At 49.8% G+C, this 19428-nt stretch overlaps 1 protein-coding gene across 13 annotated transcripts in view; it reads right to left on the bottom strand.

The window, feature by feature from the left end:
* The window catches only part of MYT1L (myelin transcription factor 1 like), a 385352-nt gene that overhangs the window by 43406 nt on the left and 322518 nt on the right, over window positions 1-19428 (bottom strand). For 8 of the 13 annotated variants that reach the window (XM_036881769.2, XM_036881779.2, XM_036881771.2 and 5 more), the window contains exons 16-19: window positions 18056-18292; window positions 15790-15911; window positions 15367-15429; window positions 14844-14912 (exon numbers count right to left, since the gene is read on the bottom strand). In XM_036881769.2, the coding sequence (XP_036737664.2) occupies window positions 14844-14912; window positions 15367-15429; window positions 15790-15911; window positions 18056-18292 (491 nt within the window). Of the gene's footprint in view, window positions 1-12310; window positions 13860-14843; window positions 14913-15366; window positions 15430-15789; window positions 15912-18055; window positions 18293-19428 lie in introns of those variants that run through there. The other 5 variants (XM_036881778.2, XM_036881780.2, XM_036881782.2 and 2 more) reach the window with 2 other exon arrangements.

The following is a 19428-nucleotide window of genomic DNA, read 5'->3' as shown; positions in this document are numbered from 1 at the left end:
AGGCGCGGAGCCAGGAAGAGCAGATGGGCTTTGCACGAGAGACAGTACTTGTGGACACAGTGCGGCATCCCGCCTTGCACATCGTGACTGACAGCCAGTCAGGGTGACCTTGGTACAGCCGCCTGTGTGTGACTAGTCTGCAGCCGGGAGCCCGTGGGAGGACAGGCTGCCTGAGGGGCCGGGGGCTGGCCCGACGCGCTTGGTGGGCGGAGGAAGGATGAGAGACGGTTTCTCCGTGCATCGCAGCGCCGTTCTGAGCAGAATAAAAGGTGCCCCGTCCCTATTATGTCCTCACTTTGGAAGAGACGCCATCCAAAAAAGGCAAGAGCAGGAGCAAGAATTCAAGGCGGTTTGAAAAATAAAGAAATGAAAGAGAACAGGGCGATCACAATATGCCAGTCGGGAAGAGGGTTTAGAATTCAGAAAGTGGGGAGACGGGTGAAATTAATAAATGGGGATTAAGTCTGACGTGAATTTGATGGGCTGATGGGCACTTTTATTTGATTATTTTAAGCCTGATTTGCAAGTCTGATACAAGTATTTTAAGTCTGCACCATATTAGACAAGGGAGAGAAGAAGACATATTAGGAAAATGGAATCCTTTTATCTTTGAAATATTTTGATCTTGGTTGTAGGAGTTTCAAATATAAGATCGATTGCCTGCATTCACTGGAAGTGGGTCAGACTTGAGGGGCTGATTCTCTTTGCCGTTCTCCCCAGACCTCCTCTCATCAATTCAATCAGCCCACATCTACTGCACCTCCGCAGGCCGGCCCACCGGGCCCTGTGGGCGGGTCTTTGGCCCTCGGTTTAGGCTCAGACCTCACTCTTCCCTTACCAAATGCTTCTATCCCTTGTTCTGGGCACAGGTACTCTCCTGGGCACTGTGCTTCTCACAATGGACCGTCACATGGCACCAGCCTCGCTCTGTTCTGCCAGTGGGATCTGGGGAAGTTAGCCCTGCTGAAGACCACCTGCTGGGCTGGCCGAGCCAGGGTCTGGAGCCAGGGAGCCTGCTTGGTGGTGCGCACGGCTAAGGGCTGCTCTGTGTGCCCGACCCAGAAGACGGGACGACGCCACCGGCATGGCCCAGAGGCTCAGCTCTCGCTGCTTCCTACCTCCTTACGTCGCACTTGTGGGGTCCCAGACATAGTAAATGCAGCTACGTCTTTGCGGAGACTTCCTTAATGCAATCGAAATAGCCTGACTAGATTTTAAAAATAATTTGCTAGAGAAAAGAAGTAACAGATTCCAAATACTTACAATGATACATTAAATGGAAATTAAATTATTTCTGCTTAGCCTAAGAACGTGCTCCATCTGATATCCCTAGGGAATTAAAAGGCAGAAACAGGCATTTTCAATGGCAAGAGTTCTTGTCATGACATGAAAGGGAAGAGAAGGCATACGTGCCTTTGGGAGCAGCCAGGACTTCGAGCCAGAGCAGGGGGGCTCTGCCGGTAGGGTGCGGCCGAAGCAGAGCGGGTCTCCCCTCGTTACGGCTTGGTTAACCCACTGAGGGTTGAATACCTCCTGCACCTCAGCACCAGCCTGGGTGCTGTCAGAGAGCCTGTCAGACGCACCGAGCCCCTTCCAGCAGGTTCCGACCCCACACACGCGAGACGAGCCAGAAAGAAGGAAGCTGAACTCCCTACATGCTTAACTTAAAGCGAACGAGCGAAGGCAGAACACCCTACAAGCAGATGCATATTCCCCAGGAGTTGCTAGGTTGGAGGAGGTGCACGCACAGCTATGGGGCCTGAGTACCGACTGGCAGAGAAGCTCGCAGCCACCTAATACCCTTGCTGCAGCGGATGTCTTGGGCAGGCAGGGTGGGTAGAGGGCGTGGGAGCAGGAAGGCGCTCCAGGAAGAAGTGGCCGGAGCTGTGAAGCCGGAAGGGAGCAGAGCCAGGGAGCCGGCGGCTGCCGGAGAGGAGGGGCCGCCCAGGCGCGAGGGGTGCCGACAGCAGGACACAGCCCGGGTCCTCAAACCGGCGAATTCATTTCCTTCCGGAAGCGGGTGTTAACGTGGAGCATCAGATGTAAGTGGAAAGGTTCATGTCATCCCTTCTGGTGATCAGGGCCCTCAACTGTCCGCTGTGGGTGGACAGCTCCCTGCTTGGTGAGGACTACGAGGCCTGAAGGGGTGGAAAGGTGCTTCTTCATCTTTCAATAATTGTGCTCAGATTGGTTATGATTTTCAAGCTCTGCTGACCTGTGGCCACAGAGGCCAGGCCCCTCCGTCTGCTGGAACCGTGTGGCTGCTCCATGCTACAAGGGCAGCCTGGGCCCGGGCTTGGGGAAGACCGAGAGGCAGCTGAGCTTTCTGGGCAATGACCTGCTTTCTGTGTGCAGCCAAGGAGGCGTGTCCTTCCTCTGTCAGTCACTCGGGGTCAGATGGCCCCGATCCAGGGTCGCAGCCTGGCTGGAGCGTGCTGTTCCGTGCGTGCTGCCCGTTTTCACCCGCACCTTCTGGGGTAGACTCCATGTGGAATGGAGCCGATGGCAGAGGCCCACTCTCTCCCTGCACGCAGGTGACGCCGGAAGGCTCAGCCCCATAGTGCCTCATTTCTACCTGAGCAGGAGTCTCTCCAAACTCGCTTAACCCTTCCAGATGGCCTCACTTCACTGGGTGACCCTGACCACCCGCGGTCACCTGGCTGGCCTGCCTGCTGACCCACTGATCTCCTTCACAGGCCCCCCAACAGGTGCACGGCCTCCTCACACGGCTGTGTCTGACTCATGCACTGACTCAGTCACTCAATGGCTGGGATTCCCAGCAACGTATGGGGTGCCCCATGGGCGCTGAAGACTCGGCCATGTCCTCAAGGAGACTCGGTTCTAGTCCACGGACAGCCTTAGCACCACAGCAGGACAGGCTACCGATCCATAAAACAAAGCCTGCTCCATGGACCGCACGTGGGACTCCTTACACCGGATCCGGAAACCCAGGCAGAGGCTGACCACCCCCGCAGTTGTGCCCTAGCCTGCACATTGGACTTGATCAAGAGAGGGTCAAGGAAGGTCTTCTCAAGGGAATGCGCTTGCACTGCAAGGGGCTGGGGGAGGAAATAGGCATATTTTGAACAGTTATTTTAAGAATTAGGAAACATGGATTTAAGGATCACTTGAGCGCTCTTAGGTCTCAAGGTGAAAGTCTGCAAGTCTTATGAGGGTGGCATGTCTTTCTGATAGAGGCAAAATCAAAGCATTTCTCCCATGAAAAGGCCAGCTCCCAGGGTCCCTCCAGCCCCCCACACCCCACAGTAGTGTTGGCAGCAACTGGGCGTGAATCTGGGTGCAGGTCCCCGCGGCAATGAGTCCAAGCAGGCGTGGTCTGACGTTCAGGCTGTTGCCAGCAGCAAGCAGTGTGCACTGAGAGACGCCCGTCTGAGCCCGGCCTCGGCCCTCTACCAATGTGTCACCTGGGCAGCACCTGGCTGGCCGGGGAGGGCCCTGCTGCTCTGGGGCGCCCAGTGTGTAGGTGTGCTGGTGAAACGCCCACCGGGCAGCTCTCCTGCCCTGCGGGGGGCGTGTGGAAGAGAAGCACCCCAAAGGCGTCTCGGGTGCACGTCTTGACTCAGGAGATGCGGCTCTGCTGGAGGTCACGCTGTGGGAACTTGGGGGCTGGCTGCCACCAGTGATGATGGTCTTTAGGCTCTGCCATCCTTACGTGCACATCCTCATGGTGTGGAGGCGGCGTGCTGCCTCCGGGGTCAGCAGACTTCCGGAGGAAAGACACGTGCGGCTGCCCCTCTGGGATTTATAATAGTTCTCATTTCCAGAAGGCTGTTTTCCTCTCCTGGGCCTCTCACGAGCCTTAGAGCAGGTGGGCCCCAGGCTGAACGGTGGGATGGTCCGGGCGGGGTGGGCACCGTCCCGGTCCTGTCTGTACGTGCTCTGGCTGAGCCGGCTGGTCCCCAAATGCTCATCCCTGAATGCAGGCAGTGGCCACAGGGACCCCAGCCCCGTGGCCCGACTCCACACTTGTGCAGGCCTCCTCAGCTCCCGTGTACGACCCGTGACACCCCACAGGCTGACCCGACGGAAACATCAACCACACGTCCAGGTGGCGTGCCGGAGTCTCTCCCCAGAACCTGTGCCCTTCGGGAACTGGCAGCTGCTGGGTGCCTTTGGGGTCCCTGCGCCCTCCCATGCAGCCCCCGCTGTGCCCTGCAGCGATGCTGGCTCCTGACCTGCACGGTCACAATCCCGCCAACACGACTGTCCCCAGGCCTCCCCACTGGCCCTCCTGTGACTTGCCACCCCTCAAGCTGTCCATGTGGTGACTGGGCGTTCTGTAAAACTGTGTCGGGTCTCGTCCCTGCTATGCTGAAATTCCTGCCCGGCCCTGCCAGCCCTTCTGGGATTTGACTCCTGCTCTGTTTCACTTTCTAGAACCTTCCCCGGCTGCTCCTCTTCTGGCCCCCTTGACATCCGTCTGAGTGCTCCTGCTGCCTCCCCAGGTGTCGGAGAGACCTGGTCTGCTCGCCGAGCGCAGGGACGAGAGCAGTGAGGGGCCCCCTGCACCAGGACCCACGTGCCGGTCACACAGGGCCACAGAGGCCCTCTGCCTACTGTTGATGTTCACAGCTTAGCTATGAATAACGGAGTTGTCCATTCCATAAAATAAACTGCACACATGTAGGATGTGTCACCACACTTTACAAAGCACGTTAGCACCTGTAGCCCACCTGATCTTAACTCTGCCGGGAGCCTGGCCTTCCCCGCCCAACAGACGAGGGGGTCCTGGGGGCGGTGCACACATCAGCCCCCTGGCTTCCTGGTGCTGGGGGTCGTTGTTGCTATTGTTAAAATGGAAGCTGCAGAAATATTCCCCCGCCCCAGATATACTATGCAGCTATTAAAATAAGATTATATAATATACATTATATAGGAAAATGCAGGCTTCAAGATCATAGGTAGTGATTTATTAGAGAGATGAGGTTATAAACACTTTTTCCTTTCCCTACTTTCTCAATTTTTGGGGCTTATTTTAGTTTCATTTCCAAAAGCCATTTAAAAACTTCTTTGTCTTAAGAGCACATTCCCACACTCTTAGATAAGAGGATACACATGTGCCCAAAATGGGTGCATTTATAAGTCATATGTGTTTTTATATTAAAAGGATGAAGTACATTATAAGGTGCCATCAGTACTTGGCCACAGGGGGACAAAGTGGAGAGCAGGTGCTGAGGACATGAGAGCAGCTGTTCACACATCGGAGCTGGACATGAGCTGGGGGGCCGCGCCACAGGCACATGGTGTCACAGGGGCACCACGTGTCCGTGAGCATGACAGCGAGTGTCCTGAGATCGGAAATCAGCTGAAACAAGTCACCTGTTCGAATCCTACGATGCGAAGTGCGCATAATAACAGCACCTTCAGGATGAGGTGCTGACGGTGGCTGGGACAAGGGAGGTGCTGAATTTCACCCCGTACAGAGGCTTTTCTCTGTCGGTAGGCTGACCGATGCATAAGCAAGCTTGAAAGAGAAATATTAAAGATACTAACGGAGAACAGGCTCCTAACAGCATAAAAGTCCCAAGTCTTCATAACCTATGTGCGATGATAAGCCAGCAGTCTCTCTGTGACGACACCTGCTTAACTGAATTTGAATTTCTGTACAAGTTTGAAAGTCATAAAGCTGAATATATTTAAAAATAACATCCCTGAGCCTCTCCACTCACTGATACTGAATGCTGCCCTCATGGTCCAAACAGTGCGGTTTCCAGGTATCATGCAAGTGTTTTATTCTGAAAACACTTACACTGTGGAATTCATGTCATACTTAGTTTTAATCTGTCTACAAACAGTACTAAGTTGAAAAAAGACAGTATATAGAAAAGGATTAATCTATCTGATGATGACTTAATAATAGAAGGAAAATGTTGAGGACCCAGATGCTAGAGAAACATGAACTCCGCAGCTGTAGGAGTAAAATGTTGCTGGAAGCTTCCTAGAAGGTAGCAAGAGGTGTGAGCAGACCAGTGCAGATGAAGCCGACGCTCTGTGTGGTGTGGCCCACTGCGGACATGCACCTGCTCCCTGTGAGTGTTTACATTTGAGCTAAGACGATGGGTGCAACTAAAAATCCACTTCTTCAGCCACGGTGGCCTGGAAGCACTCAGTAGGCACAGTGGCCTGTGGCCACCGTGCTGTGGGTGCTGGTCCAGGGCATGGCCATGTCCACCCCCCCAGACAGCAGTGGAGGCCAGTCCTGGAGAAGCTCATTGATCCTAGAAGCTACTTGCTCTGAGAGATATTCTTCTTAAAAATAAATCAAGTAAGGGGGATTTCTCATCTCTTTATAGTATTAGGATACTCTCGAGTTCTCCTTGAGGGTAGATAGGGTGCGTCCACCTTAACTGTGGTTAGAGAAAACTAGCAAGCACCTCAGAATGCGGAGGCTGCGACCTGGGCGACCAAACGGGGGCCTCGTGCAGGGACATGGTTCTGGCTGTAAACATGCCACACAAGAACAGAATGGATGGGATGGGGTCTCCCTGACTTGTCCGCCCCAAAGACCACATGTCAGGGTCCGGAACGAGTGTGTCATTAGGGAGGGCTGCTGCTCACGAGCCTGCTGCCCCCTGGCCTCCCCTGCTTGCTGGCAGCCCTTCTGCACCTCAAAGTCAGCCTTTGCAATCAAGATAGAAACCCAAGGAGAACAGCTCTGTCTTCTGAAATTGCTGGGGAAAGATGCCTCCAAAATCCTTGTCCATAATTTCCCATAGGGAACATCTACTTTATTTCCAATTGCATTCATTTTGCTCCAGGGAACCATACATTAAAGAAGTGTTGACTGGAATAAAACCTCAGATTCACAACTGAAGTCCAGTGTATCCCTGTCCTTCCCAGCCACGTCCACCACCAGGGGGGGCCTCATCCCACTTGGTGTTGGGGGGCTGGCACTGGGGTGGAGGTCCCAGGAGACTGTATGGAGGGCCTTTCTCCGAGTCATCCCAGAGGAGCACGAAATGAGATGAAAGTGGGACCTGATTCCCAATAATCAGGAGAGACCAGGTTTAAACTAGATGTTACAGGTGAAGGAGACTCAAAGACAAGTACCCTGTTTAGTGAAAGGAAACACGCTCTGGCCTTGAATCCTAGCCTAACAACGGAAACCGCAGCCACAAAATACATGTCTACACATAGATGCATGCGTATACATTAGTAACATATGTACATATATATTCAAAATACCTTTAGAACTGAAATACTTAAAATTCTAAAGGAAACACTTTTTTCCTTTTGTTTACATGCATCAGATATGATGTATGTTTTATAAAGAAAACGAACAAATCCAGAATTTAAAAAAATTAAAGTATGCCAAGAGTAGTTTTTAAATAGTTTGTATAGGATGTATTATTTTACCTCTGATTAGATGATGAGTGATTTTTTAAATTTGTTTAGAAACAAGCAGTATCATTCGGTACTTCCTGACATCTCCACTAAATGCCTCATCATTTCAAACTGGCGCAATAATGCTAAGAAACATTTCATAAGGACAATCTTCCTCATGGTCTTGTTCTTGGTTTAAAATATTCCCCAAGTTTGTCACGATAGGAGCCATAAAGATCTCAAAGCCAGTCTTGATTAAGGCCGACACTGCCCGCTAAGCGCCGGGAGGGGCTGTCGGGTCCTGTCTCTGAGTCCAAGCACACCACCCTCAGGGACACCCGCTTTATAAGGGGCTAAGTGGAGTGAGCTGTTAAAGTGACAAACCAAGTTGGCCAGGAAGACAGCAGAAATGGCAGGTGGGAGGTAAAATAAAACATGGACGCCTGTACTGTCATTAGCCAAACTTGATCAGGAGTGTGCCGCTCTCCAGAGTGGGGTGAGCTGGCCCCACGCTCCTTGCCCACGGGAACCACAGAAGGCCCAGGCCTACAGCTTTCAAAGGAGACTTTATTCTGTTACTTAGCTGATTGTGGACCGGGGAATCGTCCCTACATTCATCTCGTTTCATATAGTTTTGATGACAATGGATGATAAATATCAAGGAACCACTTAGACACTTTGTTTTCCATGAGCAAGACCAAATTTTCACGCAGTCTCTGAGTCCGTGTCACTAGCCCTTCACTCTGCTGGGAGAAGGCACAGGTAGGCCATGCTGCGCCCATTCCTGAAACCACATTCCCATCAGAGCCCCTGTGCCGAGCCACTGGGTGACGTGGGCCCCCGGCTGGTGCATGTCTAGCTGACGTTGCCCTGCCTGCAGTGAGCACGGGCCGCCCAGGGCACCCCAGGAGGGACTGCCATCTGGGACTCCAGCCTGGCCTTGGCCGATGCCGGCAGAGAGCACATTACACCTCCCAGGCCCCTGCGTGCCCAGCCCTGGTCCTGGGCAGCCGCTTCCCATTCCAACATGTCCCTTTGAGGACACCCTCTCCCAGCCTCCTGCCCAGGCTCTGGCCACAGGCCTGCAGGTTGGCCATGACACGTGCTCACTCTGTACACCCCCCTCTGGGGCCTGCGCTGCATCACAGGGATGTCCTGTTCACCCATGCTGAGGCCAGCTCGGTCCATCCTTCCAGAATGGGCCCAGGCTGCCTGCCGACAATGTCCTTTCCCTGAACCCAGCCCCTTAGCTCTGTCCCCTCTGCTCCTGGGTGGCCGAGGGCTCTGGGGCTGAACTTCCTCTTTTCTGACTTAGAACACTGACCAGGAGTGACCTGAGGGAGGGATGGTGTCTCTCTCTGGGAACCGATTACAGAGTCTGAAAGTAAATAAATGAATGAATGAAACTGTGTGGTTTCTGGTTTGCCTGAAAATGTCCTCTCTTGGTTTGTGATTCCACCCAGGAGCTCAGAGAACTCCACACCATCCCTGCCTCTCTGAGGGGCAAGGGGTGTGAGCACAGAGGGGAGCAGGGCTGGGGCACCCTTGGGCAGGGCAGCTAGGACATGTGTGTGAACAGGTGTGTGCACAGCGACTAACACACACGCAGCACGCACACATCTGGGGATATCTCGTGACTCCACCCAGGTTCTAGAACAATCTCCAGACCACCCAGCAAGTGTGACCGCAGCAACCTCTTTCTATTCTTTTTTTTTCTAATTAGAAGGTTTGATGTGGAACCCTCCAAAGCTAGAGGCTCACAGATTTGGAGTAAATGGAAGTTCTTCTTCTTGCAGGGACACCATGAAAAGCCAGATACAAACTCATCCAGGAAACATTAACTTTTACATTGTCTCTGAATTTGGGTTAATATTTTCACAAAACTCAAAGATTTAAAAAGAGTGATGGAGTTTTGTGTTGCCATTATTACTGATAACAATTATCCAATGTCCACTGAGCACCTGGTGGCAGGACTTGTCCCATTCCACAGATAAGGAAACCGAGGCACAGTGTTCCCCTGCCTTCAGAGACCATGCTCCTTATTTTGTTTGGCATAGATAATTCATTTTAGAAAAATGCTGTGTCTAGATTATTAAGCTTAAATCCTATACCTTCTGCTTTCCTGTATGACCTAAGTCTGATTTTTTACCCTCTGATTTTTCCCATAACCTGCATCAAACCCTGGAAGGTGGTGGGGCATAAACACATGAAAAGCTAACACACTAAACTGTGTCAGATATTGCTAGCAAACTCTATAAATGTTTTTGTAAAGCACAGATCCCTTTATTAAGTGGATTAAACTTTTGTCTGGTTTTGGTTTTCTTGGTTTGTGTGTGTGTATAGTTAGGTCAACTTGATTAAAATACAACCCAAAACCCAAGTACCTGGATCTCTCATTTAATAATCTGGGTTGAAGGCCAACTCTTAGCAAAAGGAAGTAGGAGGCAGATTTGTAGTGGGGGTCTTGGTAAAACAGCAGAAAACCACGGGCCAGGTTCCTGCCGGGGGCGCCCGGTGTTCTCCCCAGGAGGGGCACTGGCCGGGGCGGTACCTGCTCTCTGGGGACGGAGAGAAGCAAGGCTTTCCTGGTTGCCGCCCCAAGGAGGGGCTCAGGGAGTCAGGATCCGAGGGCGGGCGCTTACCCGATTTGTTCTGCGTTTTGTGCTCATTTCTGTGCGTGTGAGATTAGAGTCACCTACAAGCCTTATTTCGGAAGGTTTGCCATATTGTACTTACCTATTATTTCCTGTATTGAGCTTATTTGAAATCAGCCCTACTTATTATGATAAAATAAAAATCTATCTGCAGCAAGCTGCATTTCTTTGGATATTTTAAGGAATGCTGTGGTGTAAACTTTTCCAACTGTTTACAGATGTTGAAATATAAATGCTGGAGCTAGTTTTTTTCCAGGGCAAGGACAAACTGTATTCATGTGGTGGTGGGAAATGCTGGGAGTGGTTTCCCACGCTTGACGGTCACGTAACACCGGGATGTTTAGCTATACTGGACCCGGGCACCAGCGTAACCCCCGTTTGGGTCATGGGGACACAGGAGACCTCATGCTGGGAGCGTCAGAAGAGGAAACCAGGTGTGAGTGTTCACATGGCTGCAGCCATCGTTCGAGTGAACCTTTAGTTCTCCACCCCAAACCGCACACCTGAAGTGTCCCTGAATCTGAAGAGGCAGCATGACATGTGGAAAGGCACTCGGTCCATGTTTTGTCACTGTCGCTTGTCACCTGGGGTCTTGACTGAGCTGCCGAACTGCCCATGCCTCAGTTTCCACATCTGCAGAATGGGCCCAAGACTTCCCGTGCTCCCCTCAAAGGAGCCAATCTGTGCAGGGGCGCTTTGTAAGTGTCCCCAAATTATGTGGGTGCATGACATTACCAGGGGTGCTGCCGCAGCCTGGGGGCTCCCGAGCGTTCGCCACAGCCCAGCGGTCTGGGGGGTGCTCACTGGGCCCCAGCAGACCACAAGCCTGGGTCTGACTGCCTGGGTGGCCCCCGACTCTCACCTGTGGCCACCATGCTCACACCCAGACTTGGGACGTGCACCCCAGTACTGTCAGTAGCCAAGTCAGGTGCAGGATACAATGGGCTTTCCAACCAAACGAGGCGTCCATGCTAGTACTCTCTCACGTGAGAGACCTGCCCCCCACCCCCCGCACAGAGGCCAGAACCTCCCACTAGAGGAGCTGAACTCACAGAGCTCAGTGCACCCTTCCTGCTAGGGAAGCCAGACCCTGGGGCTCACAGAGTTCTGTGGGTTTACTGTTGTGAGCATCAGGGCAAAAGATCACAGGGGTGCAAAAGGGGTGCAGAAAAGGAGGGTGTGCTTCCCGCACATCAAACAGCAGGAACTGTCGGGTGGGTAAATGCTACTAGAGCCCAGAAAAACCATCTCCCTGCCGCCTGCATCACATTTGTAGCTGAAAAAACAGGCCTTAGCAAATTCTAGAAATCAGTAGTCTTTAGAGAAAAGTAGGGTCTTGGTCCAAGTTCAAAATTTTAATTCTTTGATTTAAATAAATGTGACCAGGTTTTGAAAAAAAAGGTTTGTCATGTATGTGGTTAAAATTCCTCTACATCTAAGACGAAAATACCCAAGACAGATGCCTGATCACTACCGAACAAGCAAGAACACTTTCTAAAGGGCAGAGAATCAAAAAGTAGGACCCCTCCCACCCTCCGAAGACGGAACATAAGCTCACAGAGGCAAAGATGAACCAGCGACTCACACTTCCTTTTCCTGCGATGAGTTACTAGTGACATGGCTGGTGGGGTTACAGGATAAAGATGTGGATAGTAAGCAGGAATCTAAATCTGGCCAACTGAAATATAAATGGAAGCTAATTTGGGGGCCTGTTTTAGAGCTAACTACCTCTGACTGAAATCAGTTTTGATTTGGCTTAAATTGGTTACTGATATGGCTCAACACCTACATCCTGCCCGGGTCTGCGGCTGATCACGCATCTGGGGGTGGGAGGGCATAGCAACAATAGGGCGTGGTCTGCAAGTTCTTGCAGGTGATCCTGGCAAACAAAATTTTCAGAGAAGAAACTTCCCTTCAGAACCAGAGCTTATGTTAGGCAGAGTTCTGTCTCTCTCTATCTCATACACACACACACACACACACACACACACAAATCACTGTAATTTGAACAACAGCATTCCTTTTTTTTTGCCTGGGGCCTCTGTAAATGGCCCCGGCAGGAATCCTCCCCGCATGGGTGAGGCGGTGTCTGGAGCGCAGGCTCCACCCCAGGCATTCCTGGAAGGGCCTGCAAGCCACAGGCCTTCTGGCTGCGGGGTCTCATCTGCCTCCTGGAAGTTTCTCTTCCACTTCCTGACCTGTGTTTTCTACATTAGAGGAACCAGGGACCAGACAAAGCAGTAGTTTCAGAATATGAGTGATGTTCACGTACACGTTATATTTTAATACATTTTCAGTTTACAACGAGGCAGCACATTCCTGACTTCTTTTAAGGAGTCTCCCAGATGTGTTGCTAAGAACGAGCAAAGTGTCTCAGGAAAGGCAGGAGGGTTGAGATTCCAAGACAAAGAGTTTGTCTGGCGAAACTCATTTCTTTGCATGATCAAGAATGTCCTGTTGGTGGCCAACTATCAAAACTCAGCGTTAGAAGTGGCAAGAGGAACATTTCCAGAAAATTCCATTTCTCAGCTGATGAATAATAGAAAAATTTTTTGTGGTAATTGAGATCTATTTTCTAACATGATTTTATGAAGAAGCAGAGGTCACTGCACCTCACAACGAACAGTGTGATTTCACTCTTGATCAGACAAGAGGCTGTGTGGTAGGAGCCGACCAAAGCTTTAACAAATATATAAAGAATAATCTACTGAAAAGGGTACATGCATGAATTATTCTAGAACAAGCTGTTGTAGATCTTAAAGGGATCGATCCGTGCTCCCTTCCCCAGGAAAGCCACCTAAAGACTTTTGTGACTCAGATAAAAAGCAGTGGATGGTAGGGTGTTGTCAATTAAAAGATTAAAGGAGAAATATAACCTATAGTTTCCTCAGTTTAGAAAGATATATCAAGTAAAAATTGGTCATTAAGATATTTAGACTCTTTACAGCAGACATTTAATTGAAATCCCTAGTTTTGAAGATCCATTAATTAAACAGACCATTTCAGAAGACCAATCAAGTTTAGATTTCCCAGAAAGGGTTAATGGCACCTTTTTGCAAAGACAAGCTTAGAAATGAATGTGGCTTTTAGATCAGCCAAGATTAGGGAAAGGCCACTGCCCTCTGGAAGCTAAGGTCTCCCATCCAGGAAGAGGTGAGACAGTGGGGGCGGGCCACTCCGGGACTGCGTGTAGGACGTCAGGGGCAGGCTGCCTCGCTCTGAAGGTGCTGAGGGAGAGACCACCCAACCACCTTCCAAAACGAAAAAGAGAAGAAAGTGCTAAGCCGGAGAAGCAGTCTGTCTGACTGGAACTTCAGATCAACATGAACTTCTAAGCACAGATTCAAGGGATGCAAATCCATTGAAACTAGGCACCTGGGAAAGTTGCTCTGGCCTCCGGGGGTCTTGAGACCCTAGCCAGTTGGAAGTGGTACAAAGAGTATGTCCTTGTATACAGCTGACCTGTGGGCACTGGATATGAGCCAGACTTTCACAAAGTGTCCTCAGGAAGGAACTCAGAGGGAAGCTGCCATGCTCTGATGTGTTGGCCGGGTCCCAAGTGCAGTCAGCCACGTTTTGATCATGAGGGAAATATGCTGCCAGGCCATGAAAAAAGATGTCTTAACAAAGTGGGTGGAGTTGTTCTTGCTAATTCTGTCCGTTCTGAGGCTCTAAAGACTATGTGTCCGTTAGGCACTGCGTGCATGGCGCTACAGACTTTAAAGCTGCAAGTTGGAGGACGCCTCCAGGTGTCTACGCGCCATGAAGAGAGATCCAAGGGTCTTGAGACGCAAGGGCTAGTTCAGGAGGTCACTGAACATGAACAGGTGCTCTATGGCACCAGGGCCTTGGACAGGGATCCTGTAAAAAATGACACGGTGTGAAACAGAGCCCTACACCAGCGTCGCCCTGGCCTAGGGCAGTGGGATTGGGGTGCAGGGGAGGGTCCCTGGGGATCCACAGGGTCTGAGAATGATCTCTCTGCACTGGTCATAAGGTTGCTTCCAAAATGGAAGTCAAGCCATCGGATGATATTTACAATGTCAGGTGACTACAAGCAATTACTCTGGGCTCTTGGTCCTCATGTCGGGGACCGCTTCAAGCCCTCTTGCCTTCGCCCGCCTGAACGTGTCTCTGACCAGCATCCCAAGGGCTTTAACACGCCGTCAGTGACTCGCACTGACTTCTTCCAAAGCCTGCCTAGGAACTGGGTATGAATACACATGTATATGCACAAACACACACACATATATACATATGTAAACATACAAAGAAGGAAAACCTTAGTCCGGTAAGTTTTACATAAATGCAGGTGTCTGGATTTATGATTAAACTACAGAAAAAATCACAAGCGTAGAGGAGAAGGAGGAGCCAGAGGGCTTAGTGTCTGCGCCAGCCGCTGCCCTGAGCGTGTTTGTGGCCGTGACCACAGCGTACTAAGGACCGGCTATTATCATGGTGGGTTTTTGTCATTAGTGCCATTTATATCGATATTTTAAGTAGTCATATTAACAACTGACTTCTAAACAATCAATTTTTCGCTTTTTAAGTTACAATCATTTCCTAAAAATTTGAGTAACTCCGTAAAACTTCCCTTGCATCCACATGCGTATCTGGAGAGAGAATGCTTGTACTTACAAAATTCAAGAAGGAAAGGCTATGAAAAGAGCTAGAGATAAATGAGCGGAAAAGGCAGAATGGGTCGTCGGAAAAGGGACGGAGGCCCCGAGGCCCGGAGGTGCACAGCTGGGTTTTCCACAACAGTTTTCTTTACGAATGACACAGCCATTATGTTACTATTAGGTGAACGGATTTTTTTAAAGAAACATTTTTGTTGAATCTTACTTGAGCTCTTGGGAGCTGGTGGCCAGCATACTTCGAATGCTTTTGTCAGCCAGTGGGCAGCCCGACAGACTGTAAGACAGGCCAGAGAGTCAGGTGAGTGGGCCCTCCGGCCAGCGCGTGCTCCCGGACACACAACATGAAAGTGAACTAAAATGTTTAATGCAGAAAAGCGATGGGCAAGTGCTGTATATTGAATTTTTTTGTATAGTTAACTTGGCATATGTTTACATATAAATTTAAGGAAATATGTCTGTTAGGAAACAATTTTGAAAAAACTGTGACGGAAATATTTGTGCTCTTTGGTTTAAATGATTGTAAAGAATTTTTCAAATTCAGGTAGCTTAGGTTAAGAGTAAAAGACATTATACAACACATGAATCAGCATGCTTTTAAAGGTCAACATATATTGCACTTAAAGGGTTGACACATAATTCAACGTGTTCACTTTGACAGCATTGTTGAGGTAAGCTGAAAACAATAAATTGGAAAGACAGAATCCACCATGAGAAAAATGAAGTCACACCTTCTATGTGAGGCGTAATTACCAGTCACATGACCACTCCCATCACACCTTGGTGTTGGACATCTGCCACCAAACAAAAACAAAAACAGCCAAAATAGTAAGTATGTTTAAAAAAAAAAAAACTTTAAAAAAGTTTCATTGTTTCCAGTTTAGCTGCAATGTCTGCGAGGGGATTTAAGCGCCCTACAGAAAAGCTGCCAAGTGCACGGGTGCAAATGGAAATGGCGTCTCCACAGCACAGAGCGGCGTCGGGAACAAGCAAGTGGACGCCGGCCGGCCACTCTAGTGAACTGGCAGCCGGAGACGGTTACACGCTGCGATGTCACATGCTCCAACGGCAGGGGGTGTGCAGGTCTGGTTTTAAAGAATAAGCCAAAGAAAGGGGAAGTTAAGATTAATGATTTCACCTCGCATTATGCTTACGTTATTAAGTCCTTTTTGCTCTCCTTGCACTGGGGGTACTTGGGCTTGGGGCTCGGGATCGTCACCTCTCCTGGGTACCTTCTTTCTTCCAGGGCCTCCTGGAACGGATCCAGGTCCTCCGGCTGCAGGCAAAACACAGCATCAGGGCTGCACAGATGGTGACTCAACCCACAGACTAGAGCCCGTCCCGTGAGAGGGTGCCCCCCAGCCCACACCTTCCACCTCTCCACCAGGGAGACCTTAAAGGCGTTATGGTCTCTGCCCCAAAGAGATCCCTTCTGGAAAGGCAAGCTGGGCCTCGTTCAAGGGGAACCCTTTCCATGGTGGGCTCAATTTCTCAGCAGCTGCTCTAGGCTCCTACATTGCTGGGAACCTGTCGGTGCACAAGGCTTTACGTGATGTTCCACTGGGACACTCACAGGAGGGACCTGTGAATGGCTGGGTGACCAGAGAGACTACTTCTGAGCCGGATTTTCTCATTCAACATCCAATGAATACCCTTTGGACTGCTGCCGCCCTAATGACACTCCCCAGCTCTGCCCTGCAAAGTTTAAACCCTGCACCTGGAGATCTCGTGGAATGGGGCTTTTACCAGTCTTGGGGTGTATTCTACATATGTGCCTGTAAGTCGGAAGGCAAGGGAATTGATGTAGATAATGCTGCCATTTCCAGTTCTTCCTATGCAGCGTTCTCTTCACAGAAAAAGTGTCTCCTTGGTTGAGTCCGATTGCAGTAACCTAGACATCCCCATAGATGGCAGTGTTCAGCAAACATGTTTCACAGAAAGGAGTCGGGGGTTTTTATTTCTGTGACAGTCTCTGTGATGAAAATACTTCTGTCGATTTATGAGAGCTCAATTTCAATTAAAAATATTTTTGGAGATTCAACTACCATGCCTTATTTGGTAGTAACGATTTAACACCATAGGAGAGAAAAAACTACTTCGGAATTGAGCTTGCCACCCATATTCTCTTCTTTCACAGGGCCTGGATACTTAAGTCAATTTGAAGCACAAAGATAATGGGCTTTGAGATGTAATGGCCTTGTAAGCAGGAGCCTACCCTGCCAATTCCTGCAAACAATGAATGTTTCCTTTTTCCTCCACCCCCTTGTTTCTTTGGGGACAGTCTTCCTATTGTATTAAGAAAGAATTTTCATTTTTCAGTGGATAAAGAAGATGTCATCATTTTCAGAATTCAACACTAGAGAAAAAGTCAGTCCAATAAAAAGCAAGCTGTTTTCATTTCTTTTCTTCACCTAAAGGATGTCATAACTATTTTCATAATTTGAATTTGAGAACTGTAACTATAGGGATTCCCCTGATTTTTGAAGGTTCACATTAATCTACTTCACGTTGATGAAAGACCTACGTGAGTACCTGTTTGCACTAACTGAAATCAAGGGGATTTTCACCTTTATGAAAAAAAGCAAAAAGCAAAAGTAATATTCAGCGTTGATTTTGCACGGAGCCATCGTGGAGGCCGTGTGCACCCAGAGCAGTGAGAGTCGCCCCACCCATCTCCTTCCCCAGGAGCCACACTTGGCCTCTCAGCCTCACGCCCCCGAGCTCTGCACCTGTCTGTGAGCATCTGGGCTTCAGCTCGGTTTATTTTGTGCCTTCATTAGTAAGATGTGTCCTAAGGCACCAGAAAAGCCTAAGAGAGGTGACTTTTGGGTCTGGGAACCCTCCACAATTTTTCCCACATAGAGGAATGGTAACTGTTTTCCCTTTAAGCCATTCCAGCTTATGGAAGTTTTCAGAGGAACACTCTGCTTTGGGGTAGTGGGGAAAACTGTACTTCAAACATGTGTTCTTGATACAGGTGTTTTGATAATCTAGAAAACAGAGATTTAGGTGATTGTATTAAAATGATTTACTCAAGGCTGGAGTGTGTGTTTCTGGTGTGGTTTCTCTGAGAGTGGACACTAGCCATAGCTTCAGAGCTAGCTAATAAATAGCACGGAGTTAACCATGTAAGTATTTAAGACCCTCATTATAATTCTCTACCTGCAAGGAGAGAGTCTTGTATTATATCAATGTCACCCAGAAGAGTGACCGGGCACACTGTTGTACATTTTCTTAGAGAATAAGATTCGTCATTCGAAGGAGTCAGTGGTTTGGTCCACCAAATCAGTGTTAGTCATAAATCTCTCCTAGGTCTCCTAGGTCTCTCTAAGCCCTAGTCGGGTAAGGTCATGCTTAAAGAGAAAATGTGTTTTCTCCTAAGTCCTGTCTTTACTGACGCGCTCGGTGGGCAGGACGTACGGTGATTTCCTCGGAGCCGTCGTCGTCGGCCCTGTGGGGCTTCATCTTGGTGTAGTCGACAGGCAGGTCCCAGCAGTCTCCTTCGCTCAGCTGGAAACAGCGGTTGTTCATCACCGCCTGCTGCTGGGGGGACATGGGCTCCAAGGGGGTCAGGATGGGGCAGCAGCCCTCTCTCGGCCGCTGCTTGTTCATGCTGAGGTCCAGAGTCCCGTTCTCATCCACCTCCATGTCAGGGTTCTGCTGGGCAGAAAGACAGGAAGACATCGCGATGCCGGCTCCAGATGCAGCCCCGCCTCCGGCCAGCACGGAATTCAAGTGGCACGCTTCTCACTCGCAATCTCCTTCACATGCACCCCAAGGTGAGCAGGGGGGGCCCGCGGGACATCTGCTCCCTTATGCTGAGCTGCAACCCTGGTCGGCAGATGCATGCGTCTACCTCTCTCTCGATCTATCTATTGATCGTCTATCATCTATCTCTTATCTATTTATCTATCCCTTATCTCCCATTTATTTACCACCTATCTATATCTCCTTTCTTCCCAGTACATCTCTGCTCTTAGAAATAAGTCTGGCCAGAAGGAAATGAAACAAGTGCTTGATTTCAATGCTATTCCAGCTCAAATACCTGGTAAGAGATCAGAAATGTGTATGAGTGTGTTTAAAAATTCCCCTTTAGATTCACTGGTGACTTGGACAAAAAGAATCAGAGGGATGGAGGGAGAAGGAGCAAGAATTTACTTTCGAACACACATCTTCTTATGGGGAGGAGTCCACTGGGAGGCAGGGCTGGGCAATCACATATGATCTGCTGCAGTGACCGTGGCCTGAGCTGGTCTAAGTTTCAGCAAACCTGTAATTCAGTCAACTGGCTTAAAAAAAACAAGGAGCTACAGGGTGAATTTCTCTTTTTAAGTGGTGCTTTGAAACAGATCAAGAATTCTTTAGAGCTCGTCTCCCAGGAGGACAGAGGGAAGGACATGCAGGGGACACAGAAGAGGAATCAAGATCCCAGCAGCCCCGCATTTCCTGAGTGCCGCTCTTTCTCCGGCAAACGTGGGGTTGGTTTCAGAGCTGGCGTGAAAGCCGCTGCCTACTGGAATGTCGGCGGCGCCTCCCTCCTGCTGCGACAGCCGGGGGAGGGTGCTGGGGACGGAACCCCCGTGCTCCGGGCTGGCACCTTGGTGAATCATGGGCATTACTCTGCCTGAACTCTTTCTGCTGAAGCGCACTTCTGACTGCGAGCTTTCCTAGGGGGTCAGCCTGTATGATCTTGGACTTAACTCTCTCTCCATTTAATTTTACGAGTGAAAAAATTGGAAGGGTTTCCTGTCTTTTTTTCTCCCATGCTAGCCTTGCATTTAGCAGCCCTGATC

The sequence above is a fragment of the Manis pentadactyla genome, chromosome 2 (assembly GCF_030020395.1).
Source record: "Manis pentadactyla isolate mManPen7 chromosome 2, mManPen7.hap1, whole genome shotgun sequence".
NCBI lineage: Eukaryota > Metazoa > Chordata > Mammalia > Pholidota > Manidae > Manis > Manis pentadactyla.
Note: the sequence above shows the minus strand (reverse complement) of the source record. Positions and strands in the feature narration are given on the sequence as shown.